The 23,274-nt window shown below is 49.5% G+C and overlaps 2 protein-coding genes across 4 annotated transcripts in view; one reads left to right on the top strand and one right to left on the bottom strand.

Annotated features, from left to right (window-relative positions):
- The first annotated feature begins 1,781 nt into the window (after positions 1–1,781).
- KIAA1191 (KIAA1191 ortholog) lies at positions 1,782–14,230 on the top strand. 2 transcript variants are annotated; one of them, XM_039878356.1, is made up of 9 exons: positions 1,782–1,999; positions 3,086–3,198; positions 3,455–3,541; positions 5,915–6,093; positions 8,520–8,646; positions 10,573–10,697; positions 12,420–12,526; positions 12,698–12,840; positions 12,943–14,230. In XM_039878356.1, the coding sequence occupies exons 3-9, from the start codon at positions 3,514–3,516 to the stop codon at positions 13,149–13,151; spliced, it is 918 nt and encodes a 305-aa protein (XP_039734290.1). In that variant the 5' UTR covers positions 1,782–1,999; positions 3,086–3,198; positions 3,455–3,513; the 3' UTR covers positions 13,152–14,230. The 2 variants fall into 2 exon arrangements, with proteins under 2 accessions (XP_039734290.1, XP_039734296.1); XM_039878362.1 differs by lacking the exon at positions 3,455–3,541.
- The window catches only part of SIMC1 (SUMO interacting motifs containing 1), a 37,955-nt gene continuing 25,817 nt past the window's right edge, over positions 11,137–23,274 (bottom strand). Inside the window, exons 8-11 of one of the 2 annotated variants that reach the window (XM_039878332.1) lie at positions 20,455–20,611; positions 20,241–20,325; positions 14,836–15,169; positions 11,137–14,647 (exon numbers count right to left, since the gene is read on the bottom strand). In XM_039878332.1, coding sequence (XP_039734266.1) covers positions 14,868–15,169; positions 20,241–20,325; positions 20,455–20,611 — 544 coding nt within the window. In that variant the 3' untranslated portion in view covers positions 11,137–14,647; positions 14,836–14,867. Of the gene's footprint in view, positions 15,170–20,240; positions 20,326–20,454; positions 20,612–23,274 lie in introns of both variants that reach the window. The other variant, XM_039878326.1, reaches the window with a different exon arrangement.

The following is a 23,274-nucleotide window of genomic DNA, read 5'->3' as shown; positions in this document are numbered from 1 at the left end:
TTGCTGATGGGCGGTGAGAACACTGGCAAGTCGGCTAGGGAGTGAGTCTTTCTGAGGGCTTGGGCTGACCAGAGATGGCAGATGTCTGCAGGAAGGGAGGCGCCTCCTCCCCCATGAAATAGGAATCTAGGATGATATGGGCATCCAGAGTGGATGCACAAGAGACTCTGGTCAATTCCAATTTTTGAGGCTCCAAGTTTATTAAAGTATGAAATGCTCAAGGAAGTCCAAAAGGACAATTCAGAGTCAAAAACGTTTAGAAAATTAGTTTCCTGGTAAGTGTATGTTATAAACAACAATACATACCAAGGCAGCCAGATCCCCTGGTCGGCCACACACAGGGTCCCTTGACTGTTGTCTGCCCCCAGACAAGAACCACACAGACTTCAAGGAAGAACTTCCCAATGGTGCCGCTGCTCTTGGGGAAATAAAGTGACTGCACAGAATTGGAAGCAGGTTTGGCTAAGAACCAAAACCAGAGTCAGAAAGAAAATCACAGAAAAGAGGTAGAGCAGAACCTCTGTTGCCACAAGAGATCTGCCCGAGGAGCTGAGAAAGATGGCCTGAGCTCAAACAGCTGAGAAGCTTTGGCCTCGTGGATTGGATTCCATTGTGACTGACTGAATCCTCCTTAGTTATGCAACCAAATCATTTAGAAAACGAGTTTACTTGCAAAGAAGGCTTCTAAGAGAGTCTAGGCTTCAAACAAATAAGCTCCCCAATAAAAAAAAATACGATATCCATATAAAGAGGAAAACCCCATAAAATCGTGAAGGTTAAAAGTTTACAGTTAGTCTGTCCTTCGTGCAAAACAGCACTTTTCTCACGTGGCTACTGTCTGTCTCGATCACGACCTCGCTTCGGACATCAGTGCCACAAAAGTCAGGGGTAAAATTGTTTGTCAGAAAGTCAATAACTTCCAGGAAAGTCTTGAGTTTTCCATTATTTGGGGATAAGGTGATCCTGTCTTCTGGTTTACATAAGGGTGCAAAGTGCTGTTTTCTCCCCTGCTGACTGAAGGGTGATGTGTAACCCTTCTGATGGAAGAGGGGAGGGCAAGGTGTCAGTTTTGCTTCCACAGAGGATAACAAATTATGGCATACAGTATTTTAAAATTTCCAAATTAACAAAGTAACACTTAACAACAACAACAAAAAAAATCGCGCTGCAGTGTAATTGTGATATTCATAAGCTAATTATAGAGTTTGAGAAAGACTTTAATTCACAGCACACTCATGAGTGGTGGCCTGTTAATGGCACTCAGGTTTAAAATTGCCTGAGGACAGTCTCTCAGTCCTGCCAGTAGGCCTGACAAGTGTCAAATGCTGAAACTTCAGTGTGACACCCACCCCTCAGGCCCCATCGCCCTCTGGAGATGAGCTGTGATGGCAAGCTTGGGCTGTGCGGTCGAAAGGAACGTGGGTAGATTTGTTAAAATCTTCTTTTACTTTCTCAGCTTTAAAGCTTTATCATATTTGTAAACTCTATAGGAAAAAAATGAGTCTGCCTTCAGTATGCGACATTTGAGTTGGCATCTCTTCAAGCATCACTTTCCTTAGTGTAAAAGGAAAATGACATTAGGCCCGCCTCGCCTAGGGGAGGCAGATGGGGTTTGCTCCCTTTTTTAGTTCTGTATGAGCTATGCCTAACCCAGCTATTCCTGGAAGAGGGTCCCCGCTCTTTTCAAGTGCCCCTAAGGTCCTGGGGCCTTTCCGATCATGGACTACAAATCCCAGCATGCTCTGAGAGCTTTCCGGACCAAGTCTCGCGCGACGTGACGCGATCTTGGGAGGCTTTATCACGGAGGCCGCCGGCCCGCTGGCTGCTGTCGTTTTCTAGTCCGTACCCGAGGCCTTCGGTGTCACTACGGGAACAGCACCGCTTACACCATGGTTTGTGTCCAGACCGCGCCACAGGTTCTCGGGAGACGTGGGTGCTCGGAGCCCCATTAGTGCGGGAGCTCGGGCTGCAGGCAGCTGCACGACGGCGAAACAAACAGGTAACCGGATGGGCCGGGCCTGGCGGTCCCCGGGGCTGCGTCCTCCGCTCATCTTGAGGGGCTCGCTCCTGGCCGCCCACCACGGCCCTGGCCCCGGGCCTCTCCCTTCCACCTTTTCCATGCTCTTACGTTGGCCGGTCTGCCTTTGCGTCTCTCGCTTCACATTCTGGGGTCCCCAGTGGGCCTTCTCTCTGATGATGCCCCTGCAGCCCAGCCAGGCACGGGGCCTCGTCTATACTTGATCAAACCGGCCTAGCCCGGGACCCCCTACCTCGCCCTCCCCGTCACCTCTTAAGCCTCCTACTTGCCCTGCCATCGGGGAATCTTGGACTCGTGCGGGGCCCCGGCCCTAATCTCATTATTTCTCTGCCTTGTAGGGTGGGACAGGAGGTTGGGTCAGACCTGGCCTTTCAAATCCTGGAGGCCTTCCTTGTCTTTTATCCCGTGTAAGAGATACTTAAACTCTGCCGGGGAGGGGACGGGGAAGTGGGAGTGGAAGGGGATGGTCTGGTTCGGAATGCTCCCGGACCCGGAAGATGGCTGAACTTTGGATTCCGAGATGCTCTTTAAGAAGAACTAACTAGTGTGCCTTCTGAGCTCCGTCAGGGTAGGAGGACAGTGTAGCAAGCTGGAATGCAAATAATGTGGCTTTCTCAGGGCTTCGTTTGGACGCCCCTGTAAAACGGGGGTGGAGCTACCTGTCTTGCATATGGGCCACTTATCTGTGATCCTGGACAAAATCACTTATCTCCTAACTTTTAGTTTCCTTATCATTATTAAATCGGGGATAAATAATTTCTGCTCTGCAGGGTTGCTGCAAGGGTTAAAACACAAGATAAATGTTGTATAAAATCCTTATAAATATTAGTCAGTGTTAGCAGCAAAGAATGAGTTTGCCTGCTGTGGTCCCTAGCCCCTCGCTGTGGGTCAAGTTGTTTGGACCCTGAGCCCTAGCTTTAACATGAAAACACACAAACTGGTAAATCCCTCTTGTAAGACTGTGCCATGGGGAATACATGACTGCACAGGAAGGTGTTTGGCAGACTGTGAAGGGCTGTACCAATGCGGGTCGTTTGTTGTTCTTAGAACCTCTGGAATGGACGGACTCTTCCTGAGCACCTTTGCTAATGTGCTGCAGCTGGACCATGCTCCTCATTAATATCTGCCTGTCAGCATAATCGTCACCTCATTTCACTCCGGTAAGGTGACCTTTTCGCTAGGTATATCGTCTTTGTCATATCATAGGTGTTGACATCAGCCACAGGTGTGGTGAGACCTTTGACTTTAGCCTTTTTTTTTTTTTCCCTCCTCTGTCATGTTTCTTACCCGTTGGCTCTTTTATGTGTGTTTCAACCTTGTAAACAAGCCATAAAACTGTGTGCCTATCAAAAGAACAGCATTGGAGCTATTCTTTGGTGTTCACTGTAAGAAAATGCTTTTTGTTATTTTTATTAGGTGGCAGGGACTCAGCTCTGAAATCTATATAGAAAAAGCACCTGGATCCCAGTCTTTCAATGGCTTCGAGACAAACAGAAGTGCCTGGTAAACTTAATTCTTTTTGGTCAAGTCATGTTTTGCCCTTAATTCTTTTTGGTCAAGTCATGCTTTGCCCTTATTTTGAGCTAGACAGAAACCACTTTTTCTGATATCGATGGTTACTCTCTGCTGCCAGGAGAGTATTTAGATTTAATGGATTGGCATCATTTTAATATTACCTTATTAACCACCCAGCCAGGGTATGAACCCAAAATCTAACTGAAAAGAGAGCAATCATTTCCCTCAAGGGTGTGACAAATTTATCACTTTTCTAGGGCATCAAATAAGAATTCAGAAGAAATTGGGTAGTTCTAGTAGTATGTACCAAAATGATTAAACTCACTTCGTTTCTTAGGGGACGTAGGGGACAGGTGGAATGGAGGTCTAGGCAAAAAGGCACCAGCCTGATTTAAAGGCAGCAAATTGAACTTGGTCATGAAAATGCTCACAGTGGCATTTGATGAGTCTGGATCTGTATAGAGCAATAATTTTGGGTTACTGAAGTCATTGATCCCGCCTTGGACTTTTTAGTGAGAAGGGCAGTGATTTTTAATCGAATCTGAATCACCCAATTTTAGATAATCAGTGAAATATAGATGATCGTGCCTATTTCTCAGGGCTGATGTGAAGATTAAACGTTAAATATGTGAAAATGTGAGTTAAAAGGTAGTGATGAATAAGCACTTACTGCCCAGAAAATTTCGGGGTCTCTGTTTGTAGGAATGTATATCCTAGTAAATATATTAGCTGACTTTATTTATTTTAAGAAGGCTGTCGGGATGGCGCTTGGGAGCCTTTAAGATGTTTTTGAAATTGCTCCCAAATTAACTAGAGTAATAGGCGTTTCCCCATGTCTCTCAGTATCGGTCCCTCTCCAGTGTCTGACTTCATCAGCTGGTGTTTTAGTTTGTCTTTCGTTGTCGTGTGGTTACCATAAACTCCTGTGTCCGGCCCAGACCTTAGCGTGACACTCATCATGTTAATGCTTGTCATGTGGGGAGCATGGAGCAGTGCCCGTCACGGGTGACGCTGGCTGAGATGCGTTCTAGTCCCCACCACGTGTACCGGTTGGGTGTCACTTAAGATCTGTGCCTCAGGTTCCTAAGCTGGAGAATGGGAAGAAAATCTGCTTTATGAGGATTAGGTAAGATGAGGGATGTACATGCCTGGCAAGGAAGAGTACTTGGCAATTATTATTTGCTCGTGTGTTTGTTTTGAGATAATTCACATACTGTGAAATTCATCTATTTAAAATGAAAAATTTAGTGGCTTTTAGTTTACACAAGGTTGTGCAGCCATGACCACTGTCTCATTCCAGAACATCTTCATCATCCTAAAAATAAAACCTCATACCCATGAGTGGTCACTTCCCACTCCCCAACATCTCCCCCAGCCCTGGCAGCCACTAATCCTCATTCTGTTTTTACGGATTTATTAGTAATTACTAGTAATAGTAATGATCACGGTACCTGCTTGGTCCCTTTGCCGTTTAAACGAAGTGTCTTTGCTGGTTTTGGACTTCGTGCCCCTCAAGTCGATGTCTTGGAGAGTGATTGTATAATTTTAGCAAAAGGCAAATGTCACGCCGAAGGCAGGATCTGGACAGTAGTTCTGTTGTGAAAGGCTTAGTAAACAGAATGAACTCTGCTCCCTAGTCTGGCAGAGCCGAGTGCCCTTGAAGTGGGGTGCCCACCTCACTGTGGGACATTCCAGTCAGTTCCAGTGGACGGGACTGGCAGGATCAGCTGGCAGTGCTTTATGAGAGCAGTTTCTGTGCTGGTAATTGGCTCTGCTGTTTAAATCGTACAGAACACATGAAACAAGTGATAACCCTGGACAGCATAGTGTTTTAAATACTTCTTGTTAATCGTGCTCTTGTCTTTAGTGAGGTAGGGAGGCAGAGGGCTGGCTGCTGTCCATATGAACTTAGGCAAATCAGTTCAGCTCTAGGACTGTTTTCCTCATCTAAAAACCGGGAACAAGAACTTCGTGTCTTCAGTCTTGCATAAGTTGAGAGCTGGCATTGCGTAGGGGCGGATCCCATGACATAAAGAACACAAGCTTTGAAAGCAGACGGGATTGGGTTTTGACCTTACTGCACTTTGAAGTTGTGTGACCTTGCTCAGGTAAATTTATATTGAACTTCGGTTTCCTAATCCATTTAAGTGGATTAGGGTTACTAAGTGGGTTAAGAGGAGAATCCAAGGAAGGAATTAGTACTACGGATTACATTTCCTTGAGTGGGTTCTCTATTCCAGAACAGGCTATTGCTCGGTCCTAGAATAAGAGTGTTTCAGAGCTTTCCTGCCTGCAGGTCGGTTTAAAGCTATTAGTGTGTTCACTCGCTGAACCCATCCTGACAGGTGTCTCTGTTCTTAGCTCTTGAGCCCAGTGGGCCTCTGGGCAAGATGTCCCTGCCCATCGGGATGTACCGCCGGGCATTCAGCTATGATGATGCCCTGGAGGACCCTGCGCCCATAACTCCTCCTCCAGCGGACATGGGCAGCATCCCCTGGAAGCCAGTGATTCCAGAGCGCAAGTACCAGCATCTCGCCAAGGTACCTGACCCCGCGGACTGCCCCCGGCAAGCCCAGCCCCTTCGCTCTCCTTCCGCAGCCCTGGAAGCCTCAGTGGCTTCAGGCCACCACCAGTCCCTGTATGTGTTTTCTGTGCCTCAGCTGGAGTCGGTGGGCCTTTTTTTCTTTTCAATTCAAACTAGAATGGTCACGTCTTCTGCCCAAGTCTCCTCCGTCCTCCTTCCACCTCCCTCACCCCACCTCCCCGTGTCAGACACACGCTCCTTGGTCTGGCTGCTCCTTGGTCTGGCTCCGCGGGATCCTGGGCCTGCGTGCGCTCCCTGCCCTGGCCCAGCCCTGAACGTTGCCTCAGGCTTCGCACGCTTCACAGGGAGTTTGATGCCTCGGGTCTTTGCTTCAAGGGCTTGATTGCCTGGAGTGTTTACAGTCCCCCCGTCCTCCTCCCACCCCACTGCCTGACAAATGGTCCATTAGGCCGTAGCACAGACAGTCTCCTGTACAGATTTTTCCTCTGTCCTCCCAACGAGACGGTCACCTCTCCCTCTGCGCTCTCCACCGCAGCGTGGGCCTGTCACAGGCCCCCTGTTACTTTGTCACCTTCCATTAGCGTCTTGAGGGCAGGAGTCGTGGCCAGTTTTGAACCCTAGCTTTAGTATTGAGCAGAGGACCTGGCATAAAGCAGGTTCCAGAAAAACATTTGTCGCAAGTGGGAGAAATCGGCTCTCTCCGGCACACGTCTTACGCCCCCGCTTGCCACAGCCACCTCCGAGGGGCCTTCTCTGTGAGGCCCGCCCCCTCCTGCGGCCCCTCGCACACCCACAGACACCACACGCCGTGTTACGCCTCCACCTGCTCACGCAGCCCTTCTGTGCAGTCCAGCTTCACAGGTTCGCACATGCTCGTTGCAGGCGTCACTGGCTTCCTGCCTGCAGGGACCGTGTCTCTGTCACTTCTGACTCTCCAGTCACCAGAAATGCAGGAAAGGGGGTACTGTTGCCTGAGTAAACTAGGCCTGCCTAGTTCACATGAGGCTGTTTAACCTGCAGCCACAATTTCACTGAACTCTGAGCTGAGGGACAGCTCTGGGCCGGACAGGAAGTCCACAGCAGGCAGACCTGGGTGTGAATCCCCTAATGGTCTATGTGTTAGCAGTGACCTTGGGTAGACAGCTTCACCCCCGAGCCACAGTTCTCCATCTGAGAGATGAGAATACTTTTGTCGTGGAGATGTCGTGGGGGTTAAATAAAAGATTTGACATGTACTAGGTGTGTCCCTGACATATCAGGACTCCCGGCTCCCAGCGTAACTGTCACTAGGCTGAGCCGTGTCATTCTTCCTTTCTAATGGGTCCCCCGCACCCTTCCCTGTGGGAAATTCCCGATGTCCGCTATCTCATGAGACCTGACCCAGTCAGCTCTCGAGTAGAAAACATTTTGTATAAAGGGGACTGGCTGAGCTGGGGGAACAGCGCCCAGGCGGTGGACTCCGAGACGGGAGCAGAGAATGAGTAAGCACCGCGTCTGACAGTGCTTCTCAGGGCAGCGCCACGCTTTCACTGACAGGCTGCTGCCCGCTTCGCGAGGCACAGGCCGGGCGCTCAAAGGACAGCCCAGCCTGCCCGGTTATGCGCGTTCTTGCGTTTGCCCTGACGTCTGCCCTGACGTCCGCCGTCTCCCGGGGGAAGGGGGCGGAAATGCGAGTTTTACTCCAGCAGGGTCGCCGTTGAAAGCATGAGTCCTGTTTTGCGATGGGGACACAACCCTTAGTACTTGTGCTCCCCGCTTTCTCCGTTCCTTTGGAGATGCAGAGACAAAGAACAAACCCCGTTCTCTCCTCCCTGCCAGTCCTGAGTGTGGATGACACGGCGGCGAACTCGGCTCACGTGGAGGATTAGGAGCCACTTAGATTTTTTATTATTATTTTTAAAGACCATTCCTTGAACCTTTAGAACCGTGGTCAAAATTTGGTCCGGGGTCCAGCAGCATCAACACCACCTGGGATTTTGTTAGAGATGTAAATTTGGGAGCCCCTCCCAAGCCTACTGAATCAGCTCCGGCCCAGCATTCTGTGTACCAGGCCCTCTGGGGGATTCTCATGGCCTAGAGGCGAGAACTGCCTAGTGAATGCGCTGATGGGTTAAGCAAAAGCCGGCCTTGGGCCTGGACAAGGTTAGTGCTTAGCAATAGGTTGTAGTGTTGTCCGATGGGACAAATGGGCTGGGAAGGTCGGGGACCTCCGAGCTTCAAATTCTGGCTTTCCCACTTGTATAAATTCGAGCTGTTCATGTAACGTCTTTATCTCTTGTCACTATGGATGGTATAAACTCCTCCCTTCAGGTAGTTCCTTAGTTTCCCATTCAAGGAATTTCAGTAGCTTCTTCCCCAAAGGCTGGGTGCGTGATTCCCCAGCTCTGCTCAGTGCCTCCTTGCCTCTCTCCTCTCAAACAGGTGGAGGAAGGAGAGGCCAGTGTCTCCTCCCCTGCCGTGACCCTGTCATCAGCCACTGACAGTACGGACAAAGTCCCCGTGGTGAAGGCTAAAGCCACCCATGTCATCATGAATTCTCTGATCACAAGTAAGCGCTCTGCACCCTCAGGACAGAGTGGAGATGGGGCAGCAAGAGTTTAGGGGTTTCCGCAGACACGCCTGCGTTAGCCTGTCCTGCATGTGCCTGGCGGAGGTCAGCGTGGCTGCCGAGTCACCAGCACTAAAGCTCCGCTGAGGTGGAAGCTTTGTCTCGGTCACGGTCACGGAGGTGCAGTTCTGCTGCCCGGCTGCTAGGGCCTTCATTGCCCACGTCTGTGTGGTCTGGGGCACGTTACCTAGTGATGGAGACTGGCTGGCAGGTGGAGGGAGGGTTAGATGACCCGGTGCTCACTCAGTGGCCGGGAGCTGCTGCTGGAGGGGACACTCAGAGGCATCCCCCACCTGCCTGTGTTATCATTTTTCAGTTAAACGTCTCAAAGTTGTTCTCCTTCCTGGACCTTGATGCAGGTTTGGTGTGTGAGGCTTCTTTAGTCTTACTGACCGATGTGTGATTTGTGGTCCTAATGAGACCAGAAGTGAGAGCTCAAATTTCTTTTAAAGCCTTGGCTCTGGAGGGCTCCTCCAGTTGCTGTGGGGCACTAACAGTTATTAGACACACAGCTCCGCTTGTCAGCAGCAGCCTCTGCCAGGGACAGGGCACGTAGGGGCGCCGTTTTGAAATCGGACGCCCTCGTTTATCTGCTCTAGGGAGCATCAGTTTGTCGTAGGCAATTCCTGGAGACCTCGCCCAAGAATCAAAAGTCCAGACTCTTACTTGGACTTTCTCTTAATCACATGGAAACGCACCGTTTGAATCAGCAACTGCTGCTTGTACTTTGCAAGCTGGAGCCTGTGATCTAGCAGAGCAAGAGGTCGTCATTCTGCACGGCGCACTTCCTTATGGAGAGTGGCGTGCGGCACACAGAAGGCTCTAACGTCCCCGAGTGCCCTTGTCACTCTGACATGTACGTGGCTATTCACTTGCGCATACCCGTGCATTGTTTTAGAACTGCAGATGTAGTAGACGTACCTTTTTTTCAGTTAATACTGCTGCGAGCTTTTGATGTCTCTATAATCTTAAAATTTTTAAAAAAATACCTGCATTTAAAATCCTAGTGTGGGGGTACCGTGATGCATTAAACCCTTTCCCGCCTTTTAAGTTTTCAGGTGGCTACCTAGTAAGACTGGAAAACATCTTTATATATTTAGGTTTTTTTCCCCTCTATGGTTCTATTTCTGATGGAAGTAAAAACATCCCTTCAAAGGGAGTGACTAAGTCGTAAAGGAAATAAAACGTCCCCTCAAAGGGAGTGACTAAGTCAGTCGTAAAGGACATCCGTCATCTGGACTGGTCCACAGCTGTCGCATTCCTGTGTGTAGGGGTGTGTTAACGTAGTGTGTGCAGATGAAGCTGTCAGTTATGCCGCGGGATAACTGACCGATTACGAGCTGAGCTGGTCAAGCTGTGCTGATGCTGAGTGGCCCATGGGCCGTGCCTGCACCGGGGGAGGCACGTTCACGCACGAGACATGCCGGCTTGGTACACCTTGGCCAGCTCAAGGCACGTTCTCTGTGGTTTGGATCTCATTGGCATCTGGGTGCCATCCTGCTGAAATGTGGCCCGTTTCTCTTCGGCAAAGTCTTTGGTGGGTCTCCTAGGAAACTGTATTTGGAGAACTTCCATTATTTCTGAATGTCAGCTGGCTTCTCCATGCTGCATTTCTAAGTACAAAGAGAGCGTCAGTGCTCGAAGAAGAGGAAGAGAAGGAGTGTGTCCCTTCGGGAGTGACCTCGTCCGGTGCGAGGGAGGCCTCCTGGCTAGAGAACTTCCGCACGATCCATCACTCTGAGGAGTGCTCCTCGGATGCTCGGCGTGGCCGCCTGCTTCTGGGGAGGGCGGCGGATACCTGCGTTGTCCTCCCCCAGTTTGTGCTGGGAGACGGGGATGGGCGTGACTGTCGTCTCCTGTTCCCAGGACAGACTCAGGAGAGCATTCAGCGTTTTGAGCAGCAGGCAGGGCTGAGAGAGGCCGGCTACACACCCCACAAGGGCCTCACCACCGAGGAGACCAAGTACCTGTGCGTGGCAGAAGCGCTCCACGTAAGTCTGCTTCTTAGGGACTTAGAAAAGCCAAGCCCTCGTCACTCGTCGTTTGGGAGGGGGCTGCGGGTTAGCAGTTACCAGCTCAGCTAGTTGGGGTTGTGGAGTGATGTAAGGAGACCGGGGCAAGGAACTTAGGACTGCTGTCCCCCGCCCCGTGGTGGCACCTTGTGCTCCAGGGCTTTTAGGCCTGGAGGTTCTGCTTATCCGTCTGCAGAGCCAGGGCATCTGGTAGGAGGATGAAACGAGCTTCTGCACTTAGGCATGTGATGGGTGTGAGCACGTTAGGGACAGCAGAGCCGCGTGGGTCTCTTCGTGTCCCAGTGTTCGACCCTGAGGAGGAGAGAGGAGGGTCGGGCAGTCCCGACAGAGGTGACACTTGAGCTGGAGAGGAATCTCATGCTCTATGTTTACTCTTTAAAAAAATTAAAAGCAAATGTAGAATCGGAATGTTTTCGCTCTTTTATTTGTAAAATTGCAATAAATGAAGAATAATTTTTGGTAAGGTTAATGGGGACCAAATCGCTGTATGAATAAAATAATTCCAAATGACTTTATTTCAGGGACTACCACTTTTACTTAATTGTGCTTCGTGGTTTATGCAGCACTCATTAATCATTCACTTAATCTTCGTATTCATCCTTTGGGGTGGATACAATTTTCCATGTTTTATAAATGAAGACTGAGGTCCAAGTTCATGTATTTAACTAGCCACAGCACCTGAACTCAGGTCCGCTGTGGCCTTTTTCTCTCTCGGTCCCCCACATTCCGGAGTTGTCGTAGAACCCGGCCCTGAAGGGGTGGCGAGGAGGGTGGCGCCCACTACGTGGGAGGGGGAGTGTGCGGCTGGCGGCCCGTGGGGGGCTGTCGCATTTCGTAGTGCGCATCCCAGAGGGTTTTGCACTGAGTTTCAGAACCAGTGCTATGGGGAATCAAGGTGCCATTTTAAGCTGTCAGACAGGACAGGTGCTTCCAGAGAGGTCTCTGACACTGACAACTTCCCAGGTTAGGTGTCAGTCAGAATTCCAGCTGAGTGATTCCCCATATAGTGGTAGGATTGACTTTTGCCTAGTACCGCATCTCAGCCACAGGAACGGAGCCTGCGGATGGCTGAAATGCCAGCTTCTGTAAATCGATGTGTTGGGTGTTTGAGAAAATTCAGTCATGGTCGTTTGGAATGTAGCTGGGGCTAAACATTGGCCCACCGGACGTGGCGCATAGAGACTGTGGGATCGCGATCTAGCAGTGGGAAGTCAATCTGTCTCTCCCCCAGCAGACTGCTAGTCCGTAGGTAGAGGCAGGTGTACAGCGGAGGGAACCCAGAGCCACTGGCGATGGTGATGGGAGGGACGAGGGAGGGCGTGGGGCCAGCGTGGCGGGGGAGCAGCGGCCTGCCAGGCCCCACGCACAGGCCCAGGGAGCCTGCTGCTTTCCTGGCCCTTCCGCTTGCCGGCCGGGTGAGCGTGGGAGAATTGCAAGCTCTAGCGTGGTATTTAGTACAGAGATGCATGAGAGGCACTGTCGAGTGAATACAGTGTTTTGAAAGAGGGAATCTAGAATGGCAAACTCAAAGGAACATCTGTCCTGATCCAAAATTATGCCGCCTATTAGCGTTTTCCTTTTGCCCAAAGTGGGTGTGAACCACGTAGTTTATACCCAAACTTTGCCGTTTAACATTGGCTTCGATTTTTAAAAAGTCTCTCTTCTCACCCACCTGAACAGAAGTTAACGTTACAGAGTAGAGAGCGAACGAGAGAAGAGAAGCAGCCGGCCTCGGCCCAGTCCAGCCCCGGTGGCACCCCGCACTCTTCCCCTAAGCAGAAGCCCAGGTGAGCCCTTCCTGGGGCCGTGCGGGGGGCCACGTGCTCACGGGAGGCAGCGCTCACGTGGGACAGGGACCCGAGCCTGTGTTCTCAGAGCGAAAAGGGGAGTCGGCACGAGACACCCCTGGAGGGGCGGGAAGAGGCCGTACTAGGACGGGTCTCATTCTTTCTCTGCAGAGGCTGGTTCCCTTCTGGGCCTCCTGCAGCCTTACCCGGCCCGTATCTTAGCACCATGGATTCTGGAAGTGGGGATAAAGACAGAACCTCGGCAGATAAATGGAGTCTCTTTGGATCAAGGGCCCTCCAGAAGGTCGACTCGGGTAAGGCGGCGCCTTCAGAGAAAGCAGTGTGGCGGGCGTCTTACTGCGTGTTGGGAGCTGCCTCCTGATTTTGAAATCCTTTGCCCTGGTTTATTTCTGCAGGAGGCTTTGCCACCCAGGCCTACAGAGGGGCCCAGAAGCCTTCTCCCATGGATCTGATCCGAGTGCAGGCCACCCGAACAGCTGAAGACCCCGCTGCCTTCAAGCCACCCAAGCTGGACGGCCCAGTGGTAGAAGTGAAGAAACCAGCGCCACGCACCCATAACCTCAAACCCCGCGACTTGAATGTGCTCACGCCCTCCGGCTTCTAGAGCTTTCTCTTCTAGGGACTCTGGATAGAGGGTGTCTGGCACCCGTTTCCTTTTTACCTTGGCTCTGACATGGGAGAGGTTTTGGGAGTTTTGTCTGTCTTTTAAATCACTTGAACCGAGGCTGGAGCTGGAGACAGGGCGGGTTGTTGAGAATCAGCAGTGTGAAGCTTGTCCTGTGGAGGGAGCCATCGGGTGTCACGTTAGTTTAGACCGAATACTCCCGGCAGTGAGGTCTGGGGCCTTGTTGCTATTTTTTGTGTCATTTAGCCTAGACGAGACTGACCACTGCTTACTAGGTAGACACTTGAGTTGCTCCCTGACCGAGGCCTGGACCCCTCTACCACGAGCCGGTGAGCGTGGCTGGCTCGCTGGCCAGGCCTCAGCCCTCTGGGCTGTGCTGCTGTGCGCTCCGCCCCGTCAGCCCGGGGACCTGCCGTCTGTTTGCGATCGGGCACACGCAGAAGCCGGCCGCGGCGGGGACCCTCTTCCTGCTCCCAGGCCGGGCCGGTCCTCCCTGCGGGGCCTGAGCAAACGCAGGTCCCACACGTCCTTGTAGCACTTGAAAGTGAGATCAATTTAACTCCAATTTGGTTGAAAACTTGCTAAGGGAGAAAATTCAGCCTGCTGGTGTGGTGTAGGTAAAGGGACGTGAAGCTTTTTTAAAGGAAGGAAGGTGGGAACGACACGTAGATGCTAGTCTTGAGGTTCGTGTGAGACCCGTGTCACCCGGTTCCGATTTCCTGGTTAGGGGCCAGGACCGGAGAGGTGGGCGAACGAGAAAAACTTCGGCTCGCAGTCACTTCCCCAGCCGGGCCTCGTCCTGCGTGGGCACGGGGCTCCTGAGGGGACCAGCCTGGGAAAGCACCGTTCCCGTCTCCCCGTGTCTGTTGTCGGTCACTGTCCTGAACGCGGTCTCAAATCCCGGCGGATTCTGCTTTGGACAGAAGCACATCCACGGCAGGAGCTGAGCTGGCCTTCAGTAGCGAGGCCCCGCAGTCTCAAATGATCAGACAGTTAATTTATTTGTCTTCTGTTAGGCTTGCACTCTACTCGTTTTGACAATAAAAGTCCGTACTGCTTTCCAGGGTGGACGGCTGTTTTTTTCGCACTGTTAAGAGAAGTCACTCCTTTCTGCCCACTCACAGTCATGGAGCCTGAGCGCTGAGCTTGGTGTTTTGAAAAACCATTGCCTCTTTATTATATCCTTTTAATATCGTATTTTTTTGTAACACACTCATCTCTTTGTTCCTGACCTCCCCTCCTCCCCCATTACATTAGATCTTAATACACTGGCCACAGAGCCAAGTTCATGGGCAGTATAACAGGTCTTACATCGATGTTTGTGTTCCAAGGGAGAAGTGAATATGTCTCTCTCTTTTGAAACAGGCCGTCAGTACCTTGAGTAACAACATTGATGTCTAGAATTTGTTCAGCAGAGGGATTCTTTTTCACATCTTGAATGGAAATGTTAAACGTATAAGTGCATGTAGTGTTACCTGTTTCAAAAAAGGTATAGATAAATAATTTATTAAAAAATATATACACCTCGTATATACTTAAGCCATATTTGAGAATAGGCTAGAACAGGATTATAAAAAAAGAGATATTTACTAAAGAGAAAGTTGTTATAACCTACAGATAAATAAGACAGGTTTGGTCCTATAAAATTTCTACTTTTTTTTACTTTTAGAACTTCCAAGTAGTTGCAGGCGGAGTTCAGGAGGTATTCTTGGTGTTGAGGGCGTAGAAGGACCTCAGGGGCTGCTTCAGGTCCTGGGGGGAGGGCTCTGCGTCGGGGTTCAAGTCCGCGGCATAGAAGAGCAGGAGCTTCAGCAAGTGCACCTTGTCTTGGAGCTGGGGGACGAGGGGCTCCCCCAGCATCTGGACCAGGCGGCCGCGGAAGGCCTCTATCTGCTGCTCCACGTCTAGCACCGTGATGTCGTCGCCTTGCTGGGGCTTGGGCTTAATCCTTTTGATTATTAAGTCTTTTCGATCGATCACGGAGCTCCGTAAGTGCTCTGCAAGAAGGAAAGAGTCGGTTGACTGTTCTGAATTGTTTAGTCCTTTCTCATTTAAGACGATGAAGTCCCATTTTGGTGGGTAGGGTCTGGGCAAAGACTTGATTACGGGGATACAGGGCAAAGGCCACGCGAGGACCTGTGGTCATTCTGTGTTCAAAAGGTCCATTGTTGTTGGTTCTCTGTGGCCCTCAAGTTTTTCGTATTAAAACAAATTTATATTATGTTTTAGTTTTTTCCTTTGTTGACTTAAATAGTGAATCTATATTAAACAATGAAACTATTTTAAATTAACCACTTGAAAAATATTCATGTGAATTTTGGATATCTTCAGGGAGATTAATCCTAAGTATGGAAGAATTGCAAAGAAATATTGAACTTTTACTTAGTAAGTTTGTGGGTTTTGGTTTATTGTAGTAATTCTGTTTTAAAGGAACCATTGGGTATGTGTGATAGGATAGAACAAATGAGTAATTATATTTGTGTTCAGAAAAAGTGTTCGTATTATGGGAGAAGAGATTCAGTTATGGAATAGGAGGAGAGGAAAAATTCTGTGGGAGCGGAAACAGGTATCAGTATTAACTCATACACTTTTTAAATTATATGATTTGCTAGCTCTTGTCAGAAAGGGCCTAGAAGCAGACACCCCAGTAGCAATCAGCATACTTAACACCCAGATCTTGGTTTCTTATACTATTCCCTACTCCCCACTGAGAAATGAGAAATTTTGGGGAGAAAAAGCTGATTCCAGGACCGTGGTAAGGAAATTACAAGGTGAACCTAGAACACCTTTACATGGAAGTAAGGGAATGCTTAAAAACTGAGGGGGCGTGTCAAAAAAAGAAGCCAGCTTGAAGGGGACTCCTGTTGGCCATTTTTGGGACAATGTGATCGTAAGAAATGACAAAAAACGGATTATAATATCGAATTTTAAAAAGCCCTGAGTCCACAGTTAAAAACAAAGGAGAGGGAGAAGGGAAGGGCCCTTTTTCCAGAAGGCCAGTTAAGTGTAGAAGGAACGTATAACTAAAGCAACCAACCACCTTTCAATCTAATATAATGATTGATTTGGGTGGGAACCATCACGGATGCTACATCATTGAGTGAAAGGCTTGAACAGGATATTCAGTCTCAAAAGTTTTACCCTCGGAATACTTGACACTACCTTAACCAAGTGATCAAACTCAGTGTTACTAGTCATGGGACGTCATGCGCCAGGGGAGAAGGGTACATCTTCATCTATTCAATGTCTTTGCCAGTAGGATTCACATGAATCTGATCATGAGGAAATAATTAGACAACCCCAATTATGGGACTATGACTTATAAATTCTATGACTCATTTGGCTCGGGCTCTTCCAAAATGTCTGTGTTAGGAAAGACAAAGGCTAGGAACCGTGTTAGATCAAAGGAGACCAAAGAGTTAACAGCCACCATCACCATCGTCATCGCTGTTGGACTCCCCACCCTAGGAAGTCACACCGAGCTCTTTTCTCTGCAGATCTTTTTCTCCATTTATCTGCATATCGGTAATGGAGGCACCCTGGGAGTCATCCTTCAGGCTCGGTCACCCAGGTCCTGTCAAATCGATCTTCATAGCTCTGTTCCTTCCCTGCCATCCCACCCACACCCTGGGCACCAAACTATCTGCCCCGCATCGGGGAGAGCAACCTGACTGACTTAAAACCACTTCGATGGCTTTTCTTCACTCTTGGCATCAAGCTGAAATCCCTTAACCTGGCCCAGAGGCCCCTTGCGCCCCATCCTGTCTCTTCTTCTAGCCTTATCTCTGGCTGTTCCTCCCTCGCTCACTACATCCCAGTCCTGCTAGCTCGTTCTACGTTCCTCGGACTCACTAAGCAACTTCCTGCCTCAGGGACCTTGACCCTGCTGTGTTTTCTTTCTGGAAAACTGCCCTCCTATTCGCTGGGCTAACACCGGAGCTTCATGTTTCAGCTGAAGGACCACTTCTTCGGAAGGCCTTCCCAGGTCCCGCCAGGAATAGATTAGGTCTTGCTACTTTGTGCACTTGTGCTTCCCTTTATAACATTTAACTGTGACTATGGTACCTGTGGGATTCTTTAAGGGCCATCCCTTCACTCGGCAGTAAGCCCCAGAAGGGAAGGGGCGGCGTGGGGTTTACTGATGCCCAGCGAGCCAGGCGGAGAGGCAGGCAGTCAGTAAATATCAGTTGCCTGGGTGAACGTGTGCAGTTAGCTGACCTTACGAGCACCTGCTTTTCTCCCCTCTGTGGACTGGGCTCTTTGCGGAAAGGCCGTGTGTGTGACTCTCCTAGGAGCACACCGATGCTGGGCTTCCGTGGGCCCCCCTGGCTAAGCGGTCCAGCAGAGTGGAATTCAAGAGAGGCATGCATTTTGTTCACTTACAAAGTATTACGTTTATGTCCCTAGAATTCATAGTTTCAAAATATGAGGTTCCGACTATTCACAAGTATCAGGAAACCTGGCGCATAGCAATTTATAATTTTGCTCAGGCTCCAACTTGAGCTGCACCGCTGTGAAACTGGGGTGGGGGGTTGCTTCTCGCAGCCGGAGAATGGGAGCTCAACAGCCGGCCCAGCATCCACGCCTCGGTGGCACCGCTCTGCCATCAGTGGAAACATTTGTAAAATGTGGAGGTTTGGGATCCACTTCTCCCCAAGGTCAAGCGTCTCAACGGAAGTGACTTAACCATGTACAGAGTTGAGAAATGGAAATCCCGTAGACGCTCACCCAGCGACCCCACAGAAAAGCCATTCCACCTAGTGCGTTTTCACGCACGGACTCCGGCGACAGACCGATGTCCAAGTCCTGGCTCTGCGTTTACTCTTCTCTCGGCCTTTATTTTCCCATCTGTAAAAGGGGGTGATACCTTCCCAAGGTCGGGGGATGACAGAAGCCAGTGTATGTGAATTCACCCAGCCTTTCTTCTCTCCCAACATGCGACAAGGCTGAACTGCTTCCCTTCCCCCCCACCCTTGGAGCTGCACAGTGCAGGCTGACCTCAGTGACTTCAGCAACGTCCTCAGACCACCAGAAGAGGCAGAGTCCTCACTGTCAAATACCCACTGACGGGAACACGGAGGGCCATTTCAGGCCACCGCAGCTGTGTCTTTTGTAGGACACTGTAGGAAACTGTTTTGGAGTACAGCGTTCTTTGTAGGACACTGTTTTTAAACCACTGGTTCTAAATATTTTTGTCTCCTTCTTAACTCTTGGTCTCTAAAGAAGCTGGAGAGGATGTCAAGGATAAAACAGCGTGGAACACAGCCCCTTTACTCAATGTGCTGGTCTGAGGCCTTCCTCACCCTTATTCCGAGCATAAGGATATTCTGAAAGAAAACCAATCCCGTGTCCATGCTAATTAAGCCCCTATTGCCCTTGACCCCAGTGTAGTCCCTGGGAAGCAAAACGAATGAATAGCAAGTGTTAAACGTGAACTTGAAACCAAACCAAGCTGCTTTAACATTAAACATTCTGCTAGATCGCCAAAAGAAACGATGATGTAAACCTCAGTGGGGCCGCGGACACACGGAATTTACCCCTGGGGCTTTGTTCTAAGAAGGACAGGTTCTGTGGACAGTGCTCCAACCGCACAGACTACACAACCACGTGTCGTGGCCTTGATGGTGCACGTCGTTAAGTTTTAGTGACAAGAGCCTGAAGCACAGTCTCCTCGCGGCCTCCTCCCGGCCGGGCAGAGGTCCGCTCCTGCTGACCTCTACTTATAACCATTTGCAGTCGGCCTTGGCACGTTAAACATTACTGTCTCCGCTCGACAGAAGGAAGAAACAGGTCAAGAGACGTGAGGTTAGCTGGCCAACACAGAGGCAGAGCTGGGACGAGGACTTAAACCCTGGCTTCTAAAGTGCAGTGCTTTGTTCCCATGTCTACAGCAGCTTCCTCAGCTCCAGGCCCGCGGGTATAAGCACAGTCTTACCTTCCCAAGTGCCGTTACTGACCTAAATCTGCCGCGACAAGGTCACGGCCGATGAATTTTACATACATACTGTTCCCCTTTCCTGCCTGAGAATGAACTGCAGACACTCTGCCTCTCTGCCCCACCAGTGATTCAGTATGGACTTCCCAGGATCCAGAACATTTACTTCCATAATTATCAAAAATTAGAAATTTACTATTAACACAATTCTATTTCATCTATTTAAATCTCACCAATCATCCTAGTAATGTACTTTGTAGCTTCTTTCTGTTCAACATCCCATCTAGGCTCGTGTTTTGCATTTAGTATTCATGTGCTTTAGATTCTTTCTAACGGGGACTAGTTCCTCCGTCGTCCTTCGTTTTTAAGAAATGGGCACTTTTGAAGAGTACAGGCCAGTTATTCCACAAAAGGTCCCTCAAAACAGGTTTGTCTGACCTTTCTGGTGATTAGATTTAGGTCTGGATTTCTGGCAAGAACAGTGCGGGCCTCATGTCAACAGGAATGTGCTTTCTCGCCTCTAAAGTTACCGTCTTTCCTCCTGTAATTAACAAGCACATCGGTTTTCCCAGGGCCCTCATTAATCCTTGGCCAGAAAACCATTCCCACTTGAAGCAGCTCCTGCACCATTATCCTCATGAGTAGCTGTCTCCTGGGTGTTCAGGAGCCTGACGGTCCCCAGCTTCGCCTGTGATTTGAGCAGAGCCGCTGACAGACGTTAGGCTACCTTACACCTGTTGCAAACACTCCCGCCTTGCCACAGATTTGCTCTGTATTTGCGCCACACAGACGGATGTTGACAATGTCTGCAGTCAGTGCGTAACCGACCCAACAAAGACATCGTGGTGATGGGCCAGGCCGGCAGTGACCACGTCTCACGTCGCGAGGACTCCTGCCCACCAACACGGCCTAATACTTGGGAGGGCCACCGTGTTACCCGCCGTAACAAGCGTCTGCGAATTCTTCTATCTCATAGCAGCGGCTCCAGCTACGTCATTCCTCGTCCCTTCTAGGTACAGCCAAGGAACGATGTTTTGCGTAGGCTAACGAACGAGAACCCTCTGTACCTTTAATTCACAGTGACACCTGCTGTCAGATCCCCACACCTCTCACTTGTACTCGGCGCTCCTTACCTCTTAAGACATGCTGATAACTGGATAACAGAAACTGCAGGTGCTCGACGAGCTCATCCCACGTCTGCCACTGCGTTTTATCCGACTGCGGAGACAGAGAAAGCACTCGGTGATAAATGCCTTCCTCGCCTGAATGTCTCGTACAGTTTTTGAGTCACTTTTCCGTTAGGCTCAGGGATCAGGAGAAAGGTGTTCGAGGCAGGGACACGTGTACCTGACACTTGAGCAGTGACGTGGAATTATTCAGAAAATACAGGGCCTGGGCCAGAGACAAGGGCAGGCGGGTGGGCGTCTCGCAGCTGTGGAGGAAGATGATCTCCAGCACTTTGCAGCGCAGAAGGTGGCTCTCCATGGTAGTGAAGAACATCTCCCTACGTGGGGAAGAGGGAAGAGGAGCTAACCATTACTGCCGTTATTTCAGGGAGCATATACCACAATTCCCCCCGAACGCTCCAACGTTTGCCCGAAAATAGAGGCGGCTGAGAAGGAATGTGGTGGATGCCTAAGAAATCATGAGGCTTGTGGACGAGGCAGAAACAGATTTGTTTATGAATTAACGACTCCCGGGCGGGGGAGTCTTTGACATTTGGAAAAGACGTGTTTAGGACACATTAAAAAGAATCACTTTATATTGTGACTAAGAGAATTACTACTGAGAATAAACGTTTCCGATGTCCGCAATGTGCTAGATGCTGTTTGGCACAGCAGAGAGTATCAGGATAAATAACAGAGTGCTGAGCTCAAAAAGGCGACAGTTGAACAGGGCCGAGAGGTACCCAGCTGGAACCTAAATACAGCGCAGGGCCAGTGTCCCCATATGCGGGGTGCCGTGGTGCTCTAGCGATACAAGAAGACAGCACATTTGGCCAGGGGACTGGAAGTGGCCCTTTTACGAAGGAGCAGGCACCGGTGGCAGGGGTCAAGGAGGATTAAAGAAGGCCCAAGGCAGGAGGCATTTCAACAGAGGGAAAAACGGGTTAAAAACAAAGACATAAAAAATACACAGGTATGGCATTGCAGAGTCTTAAATTCAAGTCTAGGACTTGAGACTCCCTGTGGGACTCTTGCCCTGGACTTTGTCACTCCAGCGGTGCAGGGCTTGACCAGCAAGGGCGGGCTGGAGCCTATGCAGAGGCTCAGAGCAGGGGAGCCAGCTGTGCTCCAGGAAGGTGAAGCCGCTCACCGGGCTCCCCAAACCAGAAGCAACCCACCAGGGACCTCAGACACACGGAAGCCCCTCTGAGCTGCCCAAAGCTTTCTGCCTGAGGGCTGGTTTGGCAGCCCCTGCCAGTCTGCTACTCACGGCAGTCCTGGGAGCAGACAGCTCGAGGGCAGATAAGGAGATGGCAGCAGAGGGACAGCAGGACTGGCCTGTGCCTGGTCAACCACAGCGGAGCTGGCCCCACACCCGCCACACCCCGCCCCTTCGTGGTTTTGCAACAACTGGAAAAATAGGGGCCTCTTCGTGCCACTGTTACTTATAAAAATGAGAAATAACAAACGATCCATTTTTTTTTAGCCATTTCCCTTTGTTTTTCCATCAGGCACATATATAATTTGTATAAAAGCAAAGTTTAAAAAGCAGAATGAATATTTTTTAAACTTTGCTTCTTATTACTCAAATTTTTTTAAAAGTATAAAATTTGTGAAAATCCATTTGATCTCTTTAATGTTTGAAAAACCATTTTCTATATCCTCTCTGACAAATTTTCTTCTTTAATGCAAAGAATTCCAAATGATTACAGTCACAAGATATCCCCTAATTCTTTCAAGGTCTAATTTCTGCTCTGTATTTGGCCTGTTACTCTCACGGGGCAGTTTTCCTGTTCAATAACTTTTTATTTCAAAACTGTATTTTCTAATTTTTATTCCAGGGCCTGCATTTGTCCTCATTTGATACTTCACAGATGGCAAACTCAGAGATATATAGAGGACAAGAAAGTGATTTGTAGTGGACATAGTAGGACGTGGAGGTACAATTATCTCTAGCAATTCAAATTCGAAATTAAAAAACAAGACGCGGAAGAAGGCCAACATCCAGATTCAGCCTTAACAGAGTAGCTAGTGTTCAATTTACCCTCCTGTTATAAACAATTATAAAACTGGACGAAATACATGAAAGAACTATTTTCAGGCATTGGACTAGCTGCTATAAAAGACTTGTTCTTGAGAGAAGGGAAAGAAAGGTGAATTTTTACTTTTACCCCAGATTTCTTTTTATTTATATATTTATTATTATTATTTATGCCTACAGCACCTGGTCTTCCTAGGTGGTCTCCCATCCAAGTAATAACCATGCCCGACTCTGCTTAGCTTCCAAGATCAGACACAGGGCTTGTTCTGGGTTACATGGCCATAGACCATGGACCGTGGCTCCACTGGGACGTGAACCCAGGACCTTCTGTGTGTAAAGCAGACGTGCTAACCGCTACACTACGTCCCCCAGATTTCTTGCTAGTGGCATTTTTGAACTAAGCCAGAGGACAGTGTGGGTCCCAAACAGAAAGCAGTGGACTTGCTGGACAGAGTAAACAGAGATTGGAGTTAAGGATGGCTGAGGTGCAATTTGTGTCAGAGAAGAGGGAGCTCTAGAAATGTAAGTAAGGGGCCCCCTTGGTCCAGGTGCAGGGAGAAGCTCCAAAAGTCAGAACAGCTACTGGTGGGCTGTGAGCTGAGCGGGATTCTGGAGCTCTCCCAGTGCTAAGACCTTGGGGCTTCGATGAGCCAGAGTGAAGGGGTCTCACTAAACACCTGGGCCGTCAGCTGAGACCCCAGAAGGACTAAGCCTCAAGACTCCAGCCCTTACAAACCCTAGAAACAAGCTTCGATAGGAGAAAGCTAATCTGCCAGCAAATCAAATGCCTGCCAGAATAAAACTCGAAACCCTTTCAAGGAAGACAGCAAATTTCAGACTCTCAACAATGCATCACTCGCAATGTCCAGCACACAATAAAAAATGATTAGATAAGAGAAAACGCAAGAAAATGTGATCCATAACCGGGAGCAAAATGCCAGAAAAACAGACTAAGAGGTG

Source organism: Pteropus medius, unplaced genomic scaffold (assembly GCF_902729225.1).
Source record: "Pteropus medius unplaced genomic scaffold, Ma_sr-lr_union100, whole genome shotgun sequence".
Taxonomy (NCBI): Eukaryota; Metazoa; Chordata; class Mammalia; order Chiroptera; family Pteropodidae; genus Pteropus; species Pteropus medius.
This window is presented reverse-complemented; position numbering and strand designations above follow the sequence as displayed.